Below are 11,961 nucleotides of genomic sequence, written 5' to 3'. Positions count from 1 at the left end.
CCCTCAAAAAACCCCCTGTCCCCAGTGCCCCCCATCATGGTGAAGGAGCACGGAGCAGGGGCAGGGGCAGGGTCAGGCAGGATTCAACTTGCTCCGTTTACCTTTTTAGTAAACTTAGTGGTTTTGATTTCCACAAATGCAGCCGTCACTGCCTTCAGGTAGCTGCGCTGGTTGTTAAAGGTGACGCGGCCAGACCCTGGGACAAAAAGAAATAAAATAATAAAAATAAAAGCCAGATGCCGAGGGCTAGATAGAGCAGGAAGAGAGGGAGCATCTTCTCTCCCAGAGTGTCATGCAGGCCGGGAGACCTGGGCCTAAGGGACCAACTTGGGCTCCAGACACCCACAGAAGATGTTACAGTTGTGCTGTAGGAGGAGTGCAAAACCCTCACAGGGCTTGAAGGACAGACAGACAAGTTGCACTCATAGTCCTCACCCCCCCTCCGACCCTTGCGAAGCCAGGGTGCACCCAGTCAGGAGACTGGAGGAACCCTCTCTGCTTGCACTACCAACCCAAGGCCCTGAAGGGGAACCCAACAGGAGGGCAGTGGCTCCCAAACGCCGGTGGGATCATCACTTACCGATGGGATACTTGTGCTTGTCCGTGTCAATGCCGGCATAGATGACGCCTCCAAAGAGGTCGTGCATGACAGCCGCCAAGGCCTCGGCGTTGAGCATCCCATGAAGAGCCCCAACGAAAACTGTCTTGCTGGGGTCGAGCCGCTGCGAGGGGCTGCGCACAAAGTTGCTGTCGGCCAGCACCCAGGGGATCACCTGCACCTGAAACCACCCGCAAGCAGGCCAGGGTCAAGCCAAATATGACGGGAGCTTCTATCCGGCTTAGCAGAGCACCTCCCTGGTCCCCAGGTTTCTCATCGGCATCCCCTTTCGAGGCTCCTCACCTCTTTGCAGCGCATCCTGCGGCTGGACATCTTGAAATAGTATTCGCTGAGCCCGTCAGGGCTCAGGAGGTCCTGGGAGCACGCCTGGAGGAGAGCGCGCACAGATTTCTCCGACTCAAACACCAGGTAGACGTACCCTTTGGGGAGGCGAAGGGAAAGGAGCCATTAGAACCACAACGAAGGGGCAAACAGATTCTCCTGGCTTGCAGACACCCTCAAAAATAATAATAAAAATAATAAAAATCACTCGCAGGTGCCACTCAAAGCGGTCTGTAGGAAGCCAGACTTCACTTCACGGTTGGGATGCCTTGGCCCAGAAATTCGCATCCACGGTTTCGAAAAAAAAAATTAAAAAAAATCCACCAGTGCTGGCGCTCCATCCCTTGCGTCAGTGACGGAACGAGACCATCGGGCATCACTGAGCCTCGTAACGAGCCGCTCCTTACCCCGTAAAAGTCATCACCACTTAACACAACTCATCAGCCCGTCTACTTCAGGCAGGATTACACGCCTGCCGCCTGCGGACGTGCAGTTGAATTCGCTGCAGAGTTTTCGGCGCTCATGCTGGTGGTGCCGACTAGAGGTCCTTGGCTCCAAAAGCCCCAGAGAAGGTTTCTCCCACCCCAGCCCTGCTAGGGGACAAGCAGGGACGCCAGATTTGAGGTGCCAGCACTCCGCAACCCAAGTGAGAGTGGGAAATTTACCCTAAGGGTGCTCTGTACCATACAGTCACCAGCATGCAGCCGTACCAGCCCAGCCTCCGTGCTGTAACATAGCATGGGAAAAAAGTAACCCTACCGTGTCGCTATTACCTTTAGGCATATTACCTTTGGGAGGGCAGCGTGGGTGTTTGCCATCCTTACCGGGCCACTCCACACTCAGGGAGCCAAAGACACGGAAGGTGTTGATCAGTCCGGCTGCAAGGCAAAGAGATGACGAGTCAGCATGGCACCTGCCCCCCAAAAAGTTCTCTCCTACACCCCGAGGGCAAAAATCAAGGCGGAGGCCTCAGCAGGTGGTGGGGGATGATGACAGGGATCCACTCACCTTCTGTAATGTCCCATGGGACTCCTCCCAGGAACACTTTGCAGGAGTAGACGGGGTTCTTGTGGTTTCGGGGAGGCAACTGCCCACTCCAGGTGCAGGTCGCTTCATTCACGGCTTGGACCAGCACAAGCAAACACTCAGTACAGGACAGCTTACTTCCCTGCCCTCCCGCGAGCAGGGCACCATAATCCCAGCAGAGCTGCACCCTCCCGAGAAGCCCAGGGCCACCAACGGCACACGCTGAAGCCTGCTGAGACCCACTACCATCCCACTCACCTGCTGCCTGCCTGTGAAGCCTGGCTTCTCTTTCGATACTGAAGGGGTCTTCTGGAGAGTCCAGGAGATCCCAAGAAGGCCACGCGGATGCTCCAGGCCATCTTTTCGATGTGCTAGCTGGAGAGGCGGTTACTGCAGCCAGAGCAGCTTGATCTTGATCCAACCGGGAGCCCACTCCCATCTTTAGGGGGTCTCTTGACACCCCACTGAGGGGCAGAAAGGGCAGAGGCGGGGAGATACGAAGGCTTGACTGCAAGACAAAGTCCAGCATTAAGCCCCAGCAGCACAGTCTGGGTCAGCAAGACAGACACTCACCCTGCTCATCAGTTTCCAAATTTAGCCATGCTTTAGGGAACGGGAGCTGCTAGACCCAGTTTGATCTAGGAGAAACCAGCCCTGAGACAGAGAAGTGCAGGCAGCAAACGGGAAGGGCAATGAAAGACAGGGACAGGAGCTCCTGAGGAGCCCAGCCCAGAACCTACAGGCAGTTGTGCTGCTCAACCACCTCCCTTGCTGGGATCAGGGAGGGCAGAAACCCTCCTGCCACACACAAGCTCAAGCACTCAGGCCCCTCCAGGAGTTGCTTTAACCCATTAGGCCTGCATGCACAAAAAGCCAAAATGTTATTGAAAAGAAAAAATAAAACAAAATACGAGAATACCACTAGCTAGTGCTGTGACAGCTCTGTCCATTTTTCCCTTCCCTAGCCCCCCTAGAAATGCAGCAAGAACCCAGGAACCAAAACTCACAATCAAGTCTGAGAGGTGGTCAGAGCCCGAGCTGAACCCGCTGGTGTCTGAGTCCGAGGGGCTGCTGGAGCGGGAATCCAGGAGGGAGCGGGAATCCAGGCGGGTATTTCTCAGTGTCAGCGTGGAAAACTTTTCTGACAGGTCCGAACCAATGGGGTCTAGAGGCAGGAAACCCAGCAGGGGCTTCCCCAGGACGTTCCCGAGAGGGTTACTCAGCATGCTGAGAACTGCAAGGGAGAAAGAGCCCGTCAGTGCTGCAGCATGACACACCTCCTTCCCCTCCCGGCTCTCATGGCAGAGCTCCAGGAGGCTCCCAGGCTCCTGTCAGCCCACGAACGGCTCATCTGTCTGGCAGGTACCAGCTCCAGGGAGATCCCAACTTCATAGACAAGCAGAAGCTGTGAGGTCTGGGACCTCATTCAGGCGCCCCCTCCGCACACATCAGCCTGCATGGGAGGTGGCTATAGGTAGCCCATGACAACAAGCCTGTCTGGTCGGGCCTTTGCCCGAGCGCCAGCAGATGAGGACACACCAGACTGCTTCCCTCACACAGCAGCAGGTTTTCCTCCCACCAAGGAGCATCGAGGTGAAACAAATTCCCACCTACGACACAGAGCCGCCTCCCCAACACACATGCCGAGCCACCAAAGGGTCATGAAAGTCAGTGGTGTGGGGCGAGCTGCCAGCCAGGAGGAGAGGGAACGCAGAATCCCGTGGGGGCACGACACTGGGCAGCTCTGTTCAAAAGGAGCAAGTCTCAGCAAGCTGACTGTGTCCCCAAAGCAAACGAAAAAGAGCAAAACATTTCAGAAATGGTTTTAATTATTCAGAGTCTGCAAAACGAGGCGGCTTGCCCTGAAGCCTTTCAGTTTTCAGCAAAGCAAGTTTGGGATCCACTCGATACCCTCCAGCCCCACCTGATCCCAACCAGCTAGGACCACAAGCTTTTTAACCCAGATTTTCAGCAGCTCTCACATAGAAGAGGATTAATAAAATCCAAAAATGCTGCCCAAACCAGATGAGTTACAAAAAAAAAAAAAAAACCTGCCACCATGCTCCAGCACATTCAGATCAGACACCAGCACCCACCTCAGCACCAGGGCAAGCTCCCAAAGGGAAATGCTGGGACATACTGGTCCCGAGCCATGTTATCCATCTGGATACCTGCTGGGGAGCCGGCCCAGCAGTACTTACCCCGGGCAGAGCTCAAGCGGCAGCAGCCCTGCTCGCCAGCTGAGGGAAAGCTCTGAGAGAGGGAAGGAGACTGCTCCCTCCTAGACACGGCAGAGAGCAGGGCAGAGCATCTCCCAGCCCAGGCAGAGCTGCACTCCACTGGTTTGCCGACTTCTCTGAAGCCACGTGACATGTTTTAAAAATACAGCCAAGCGCATTGTTTGAGGGAGACAGCTGAATTTGTTAAACGGGCTCAAAAAAAATCTGATTAGTCACTACTGAACAGTACCAGAGTCAAAGCAGAGCAGCTGATCCCATGCCCCAACCCTCGCTGCCGACAAATGCTCCGGCACTGGTGCCCTTCCTCCTCCTCAGCCACGGGTTTGTAGTGCCAGGCAGCGAGCAGCCCTGCGCCCACCCAGAGCAACCAACACCGTGCACATGTAGTTATGTCAGGTAACTACCCAGACTAAGGAGAATAAAAACCCACCACCCTTAAGTGCAATCCACTGATTTTTCACATCTGTGGGGGAAATTTTAAACACAAGGGTCAATGCAATTCCCTTTCACTTCTGGAGCTTTTCATGCCTTTGCTTGGAGCTGCAAGAGAGGCATATGCCAACCAAAAAAAAACCAAAAAACCAACAAAAACAAAGGTAGCTTTTAATAGAAACTCAGCTCTGACTTTTGACTCGCTGCTACAGCTTTAACGACTGGATTCGGAGCAGCATTCTCCATCTTTGAGCATGTCAGCCAAATGTTGACAGATTTAAGAGCACCGTGGAGCAGTCTCGATACCGGCATGGCCCTCTTCCAGTTCTTGGGTCGCTCCCTAGAGAACAAGCGTTTTTACAAACCGTCCTTCTGTCTTCGTAGAGATTTTCCCTAGTAAATGTTATCGGCATAATATACCCTCTTTAATCTCGGGGCCCCTAAAGATCTCAGACCCCCAAGCCAGATGCTTCGCAGCCCACATAGGTGGTTTCACAGGGTGGACAAACCCCGAATTAGCTTCTAAAACCCCGTTATCAACTGCCAAGCTACTGCATTCAACACAAACTTACCCAAGCAGATTGCTCTGCCGGCATAAAGCCATAATCCACAGCACACACCTCGATGGGGAGACACCCAACCTTCCCAAGAACAGCTTTTATTCTTTCAGGTGCTGCTTAAACATACAATTTAAGCTCTACTCTTTGCTGCATCAGTTTTGTCAAGTTATCTAAAACCTGAGCCCTGAGCAAAACAAACACCTCTTGCCTCATCACTACCCAGGTCCTTCCACTTGATATCTTTCCCCGCGCTGCAAGAACATCGGTGGAAGCTTCCCCGTAGAGGAAAACAGCGTTTGCCACATATCAAAGCCTCTTCACAAGCCCAAAAGCACACGTTGCCGTGCGCCGGCATGCAAGGAACTCCTGCTGAGCAGAGCAGCATGCCAGGTCCCAGATTCTTACATTGCCAGCAACGTCTGGCACCTGCACGCTTAACGCGCAGGCAGCTCCAACACTGCACTTGGCACCAGCGCTAGATGAGCACACATATGTTTTTCCCTTAAATCACACTCCGAGCCTTTAAAAGCTTGCTGCAGAGGTGGGGGAAGAAAAAAAAAGATTTAGAAGGGACCGGGGCAGGTCTGCAATGCCAAGGCCTTCGGAAAGTCACTTTCGCTGGCTGGCACCACCACCAATGCTGAGAGGAGATACTAGAAGTTCGTGTGCTGCGAGATTGTTCAGCAAGGACTAAAAGAGCTCACCCTCACCCACGACCTACCCCTTACACTGGAAATCCACCCTTCTGCCCTGATTTTCCTGCCGAGGCAGGGGCAAAGAGATCAATAGGAAAGCTCTTACCAAGAGAAGCAGGGCAGGAGAGACAGGTTTCAGTGCGAGCGCACTTCTGCTTCCCCTGGCCGACACCTGCCGCGCCCGGAGGCTGCGGAGCCATCAGCGCATTCAGGGCAGGGTGGCGGAGGAGGGAAGCAGCGTGACCAAGGCCCTGGAGACTGAACACAGTGAAGTTTCTTTTGTCATTTTAAAAAAAAAAAAAAAGAAAAAAAGGCTGATGTCCTGAACAATAGCCCACTGCAGTTCCAGAAAAACAGCTCGTCTGCAGTTTTTACCACTCAGTCAGGCTCTAACCCTGGTGGGGTGGGAGCAGGCTGAATGTTTTAGTCAGCCAAAAAGCAGCACCTCCTACGGACAACTGAGCAACTTTACAGCAAGAGAAACCTCTGCATGTCTACCTCCACCACCTCCCATACAGCAACGGGTAACACCTGAGTTACCAGGAAAATTTATTCCTCTTAAAACTGAGCAGCCACAGGACTAGACCTGAAGGTGGACAGGAACTCTGTCCTTAGGCCCCCCAGAGCTCATCCAAGCAGCACGTCAGATACCTCCAGAGCTCCTGTCCAGCTCAAATCCTCCCAATATGATTATCCTTCCATCGCTTCACTGGAAAAAAGAAGTCAAAGGCACACATCACCTCCAGAGCCACACACTGCAACGGAAACCTCAATCACATTGGCCAGCCACCAGCTTTCAAGAAAGAAAAAGAAAAAAAGAAAAAAAGAAAAAAGCAGCTCCCAGCACTATAGATGCGATCAACTACCACCTGAAAGGGAAGCTATGGCACAGCCCTTTTCGTTTCTGAACTACAAAAGAGGAACCTCTGCCCTGAGAGCTTCTTCATCTGGGGCGAAGAAGAGCTGAGGATATTCAGGCAGTTATTTCTGGTTTGCTGTGAAGGGGGGCAGGGGAATAATAAAAATAAAATAAAAAAAAAAAAAAAGGCAGCATGATCCCCCAGCTGAACTGCAGAATTAGAAAGTCAGGGCACCTGAGGTCTATTCTTGGTTCTGGCACTTCCCCGGTGTGCCCTGAAAAAAAAAAAGAAAGGAAACGGCAGCAGAGCTAGAACACTGAGAAGCTTATTGCATTAACACTGGAGAGCACAGGTCCTCCTCCTGTGCTGAGAGAGCAGGACCTAGCTTAAAACAAGCCTCGCTACTTCTTGAGGAAGAGAAGGTAAACCAGACGCTCAAGGTAAATATAAAAAGAAATTCTGTAAAGACAGCTAAAATGCTGCTCAGGACTGGAAGCGTGCAGGTAATTGCATTCACGGAGCAGCCTGCCACAACAGCGTTTCGTCTTTAACGAGATCAGAACATTGAAATACAGCAGGTTTTAACGTGTATCAGTCCCGGAGATATTTAAGAGCCAACATATTCAGGTCAAATTCTGCCACAACAAGCTTCAGCTTCGCAAGCCTCAAGAACAAACACTTCTATATTTAAGCACCAAACTCCTCTCTTATTATCTGCAGCAGCATCCAGGGTGCAAACGCCACAGCATGTGTTACTTTACGCGCTAACAAGGACGAGACTGACTCATTTTCTGCCGCTCGGCTGCACTGCCAGTTCGTGGGGTGTCAAGAAACCACCTCTAGGAGAAGGTGTTTTCTTTCTTCAGAGTGTACCCCTCTGGGCAAGGAATAACTACTTAAAAAAAAGGCAGGCATTAGTCCCAAATGCTATTTTACGTGAAAAATGGCACACAAGCCACTCACTCCATCACTAGATGGGCACAGGTGCCTGCATGTTCCCCGTTACCTTCCGGAGGTACCAAACCACAGCTCGCTTCACCTCTCCTCCGGGCTGCTGGAGAGAAAATAAGCCAGAGGGGTAAGGAGGGAAGCCAGGGCACTTCTCCGCGGCCTTCTCAAAGGGATGGTGGCTGCTGCTGCTGCGTCGGCGAGCAGCCTCCGAGTTGGCAGTGGCACAGACATCACCTGTGATTCAGCTCTTTTGCCGGCGCCTCAGGGATCACACGCACAAGGTGAGCGAGCCCACAGATGTGAGGTTCTGAGCTGGAAGATGCAGCGCTGGCCGAAGGGGTTTTTGGGTGGTGCGTGCCTGCTCCCACAAACAGTCTCCAGGCATCAGAGGCTGCCCTGACCCACTTCAGTTCTAGCTGGATACAAGCAGAGGTGCTGGTTCGGTTCCTATTCCAGTTACTCAGCTGTTCGCATCTTCTGTTCTACAGCATCAGCGCAAAAATAAATCTGCTTTGTTGAAGCTGTAAGAGGTGGATTAAAGAGCAGCTTCCATTAGAAACCTATCACAAGCTGAGAGTTTTGCTACTTGCTCTCACTTATTTGAGGGGGATTTTAGCCTGTTAAGGAACAAATACTACTGCCACACAAGCAGTCTCTGTGACTGTTAAGTGCTCCCTGCTTCCTACTCTGCAGCAGTTGAGAAACCAGAGCATGAGCAGCCCTGACTGAAGCACATCAAGAAATAAGCCCCCATGAAGCACCCCCACCTCAGAAAAGCTCTACGGTCTCACCAGCTTGCCCCCAGCAAAGAGTGCCATCAGCAGGGTGAAGGAACCTTGGACTGAGTTTTCCAGGCAGACTCAGGCTTAGACCCGAGTGAGGCTGCAGAGGAACCCAGGGTGAAGGGCTCCCTTTCCCAGACCTGAAGCTCCCTCTCCGCTAGAGGTCTGTTCTGGGGGGAGCAGCTTACGAGTCCCTCCTGCTGCAAGTGAGAAGAAAGGCTGGGAGTCTGTGACGACAACCGCCTGTGCAACAGGCCTTTGCTTTCATCCTTCAGAAACAAGGGTTTGCCTTGAAGACTTCAGAGCGATTCGTACTCGGAGGCCTCAGCTATCTGCTAGGCAACACGCGACAGCTCGCCTCCAGTTCTAGTCTGGGGGATTTTAGGCGACTACCAATAATCTGCACGGCCCTCTCAGGAAGGAAAGATCCTTCTGAAAACACCCTTTGCAGGTTAGTATTGCAAGCCAAGCATTAACAGCCTGGTTTTCAGATGCTTTGGCAGCAGGCAAAGCTTGCTGTCCCACATAGGGACAACAGCCTCCCAATGTAGGGCAGGACAGACCAGCCAGATCAAATAGCTATTAAAAAAAAAATTCCCCAAAAAACCCCAGCCAGGGAGACCCAAAATCTGCACGTGGAGCTGCTTGTGTGCTGCTGTCGCCCATTCTCCAGGCAAAAACTGGAACAAGACCCCATTTCCTTGTGCTCCTTGAGGAATAGAGCAGGGAAGGTAAAGGATATCATCAAGGGCAGCCCCATCTCCCTGCCTCTTAACCTCTCCTCGCCTCTGCAGGGCTCAAAGGCCTTGACACAAGTGTCTGAGGCTACGTGACAAGAACTGCCCCAGTTCGGGATAGCAGGACTGGAAGCTTTCCCTGCAAACAAACCCTTTGCTGGGGCCACAGGATGGGTTTCTGAGAGTTGCTGAAGTATTTCCAGCCTGGCAGATTGAGCAGCAGCAGCGGGATCGCGATGCCTTTCCCTTGCCATGAGACAGCAGTTCAGTCCTACAGCCAATAAATGCAGGCGGCTCCAGCCCGCAGCAGCAGCTGCTCTCTCCCGGAGATTTTTCCTCTCTCTAGACACCGGCTCTGGGGACCAGCAGCGCAGCTGGCAGACTCTCGGGGGCTAAGCACACATCTCCTTGGTGCCTTATGGCATCAGACCCAAAAGGAAAACTCATTACAAATAACCCTGCCGGGGTGCAAGGCGTTCAGTGGCCCATCAGGAAAGAGGAAGGCAGGCAGGAGCAGGGCATACAAACCAGCCCTGCCACTCTCGGGCCTCCTCCAGCTCAGCCCTGACCCGATCCCACTGCACCAAGCCAGGCAGTGACACCACCCTGGGAGCCCAAGGTGACACCAGAAGGGTTTGCAGCCAAAAGGTCCTTCCCTGTGCTAGAGAAAACTCCACGCTGGCAGAGACTGCGCAGGCAGGAGAGGAGGTCCCAGCTCATCAGTACTCAAGCACAGGCACTGCAGGGGACCACATCAGCAATATTTTTAGCCTGATTGTTAGAGGTTGAGTTTTTTTGGTTTTTTTTTCTTTTTTTGCATTTCCATCCTTACAGCCACCTTCCCCGTGGGTCCACGCAGCTGAGTCACTGCTGGCACCTTCCAAAGGCTTGGGCGCCAGTGGCATAACAGCTCCGATCGGCAGTGCCAGCCCTCCCCAGCTCCCTAGAGACAGCCCTGCACCAACATGCCTCACCTCCTCTCAGGACACCCCAGTGGGGACCCCAGCCCTTGGGAGCATCAGGACACAGCATCCACCTACTCTCCACGTCCTTCCTTCTCTCCATTGCGGCACAGCTAAGGCACCTGGAAGCACTGGCGACTGCCAACTCCTTGAATCCACGCAGCGTTCAGACACAGGACCACTCCTCTGCCACCCAGAGAGGAGCATTCCACAGCCATTCAGAAGATGCTCCTCAACTAGATCTCCCTTCCCAAGGAGCCCCACATCACCACTCAGAGGCCCTCGTGAAGGAGAAAAAGCTGTGAGCAGGCTGTAGAGATATAACAGTTGCACAGAGATGCCAGCCTCTCACTTCCCCGACCGTGTACACCAGCCCCACGGCGCTTGGAGCAGGAGAGTAACAGCAGCCCAGAACACAGAGCACTCTTGGCCCCGCTGCTGCACACCCAGGAAGGGTGGGATGGAGAGCAGGTGGTCTTAGGACCACGATACCCTCTGCCATACAGCGCTAGACACTCTGAAGGCTGAAGGTTTCTCTGGGGAAGCTGGTTTTACAGCCCAGCCACCCCGGTTCCATGCACTGAGGGGAATACTGGGAGCGAGAAGTGAGGGAACAGGCCTCTCTGTAGGCAGCACCAGGCTGTCACAAAAACCCATGGGGTGCAGATCGTCCGAGGTCAGATCCTTCCTCCGGCTCTTCCCAGGCCTCTGCGGCAGGCAGGAGCTCCAGCACGATGCGCTGCAGTCAGCGGGGGCACCCAACACCAGATACATCCTTGGCGAGCAGGGAGGACACCAGAGCACCTTCAAAAATCATCTCCAAATTCATTTACCCTCTTGAAAACCCTCCAGCCTTGACCAGCGGACCCCACCACCACAGCCCCCTCAACCCCAGTGCCCAACTTGCGAGGTGCAAAGCTTACCCCGGGCTTGTGTGAGCCCCTTGTTTGTCCCTCCACCTTCAAGGTTTCAAGTAGCAAGGTTTCCAGATCCCAAGCGTTTAGTATTCCCTGATTCATTAGGGGAAGCCCACAGGACCCGCAGGCTGTAACAAAGCTACTGCAGTCTGAAAGCGAGCGGACCTGAAGCGCCTGTGCTCGGGCCCACATGCTAAGTTTTGCTGAAATTAGACATAGAAACTTGCACTGATGAAGCTGTCACTTCAAACTCCAGCGCCCCACAAGGGATTTTTATTTGTTTTACAACACACACAGAGACATATAGGGCTGCATCCCACGATCCCAAAGGCAGCATCCCCTGGACATCAGAGTTGGTCGACAGCACCCCCTTGCCACCTCCCAAAACATCTCCATGGGCAAATCACCCTGCCAGGACCGGCCCAGAAGCTATCTGCATTCCTGTCAGCACCAACTTTACACCCAGGGCCTCTCCGTGTCACCCAAGTCTGCACAGAGATGCGCTACCCTTTTAACAAAGCAGCGGCGTGCTGCTAGAAAGGGATGAGTTTCTGTAGCAACCAGGCTGAACTTGTACAAACTCTGCCAAAGCACTAGATCTTTCCATGGACTGAGACTTGAATGAACACATTACCGTTTGTGAAACTGGTTTTCGCAGCCCTCAGAGGCTAGGAAACAAGCTCTTTCCTCCGTTTTATCCCCCATCCCCTCCCTGCTCCATCACCAGGCCGAGGAGATGCGTTAAGTTTGTGCCTGCAGCACTCCTTTTTCCTCCTGCGAATTTACGGAGGAGGACGGGTGCCTCAGGAAGAGTTAACCAAGTCCCACATCGCAGCCCCAAACCTCCTAGCCAGAGAGG

At 53.2% G+C, this 11,961-nt stretch overlaps 1 protein-coding gene across 1 annotated transcript in view; it reads right to left on the bottom strand.

The window, feature by feature from the left end:
- Positions 1 to 101: 101 nt before the first annotated feature.
- CPEB1 (cytoplasmic polyadenylation element binding protein 1) overlaps positions 102 to 11,961 on the bottom strand; it is a gene marked incomplete at its 3' end in the record, with an annotated part of 20,990 nt that continues 9,130 nt past the window's right edge. The window contains exons 4-10 of the mRNA XM_009864686.1: positions 2,974 to 3,200; positions 2,225 to 2,474; positions 1,949 to 2,062; positions 1,729 to 1,818; positions 902 to 1,038; positions 581 to 779; positions 102 to 196 (exon numbers count right to left, since the gene is read on the bottom strand). Of these exons, the coding sequence (XP_009862988.1) occupies positions 102 to 196; positions 581 to 779; positions 902 to 1,038; positions 1,729 to 1,818; positions 1,949 to 2,062; positions 2,225 to 2,474; positions 2,974 to 3,200 (1,112 nt within the window). The remainder of the gene's footprint in view (positions 197 to 580; positions 780 to 901; positions 1,039 to 1,728; positions 1,819 to 1,948; positions 2,063 to 2,224; positions 2,475 to 2,973; positions 3,201 to 11,961) is intronic.

The sequence above is a fragment of the Apaloderma vittatum genome, unplaced genomic scaffold (assembly GCF_000703405.1).
Source record: "Apaloderma vittatum isolate BGI_N311 unplaced genomic scaffold, ASM70340v1 scaffold29172, whole genome shotgun sequence".
NCBI classification, from domain to species: domain Eukaryota; kingdom Metazoa; phylum Chordata; class Aves; order Trogoniformes; family Trogonidae; genus Apaloderma; species Apaloderma vittatum.
Note: the sequence above shows the minus strand (reverse complement) of the source record. Positions and strands in the feature narration are given on the sequence as shown.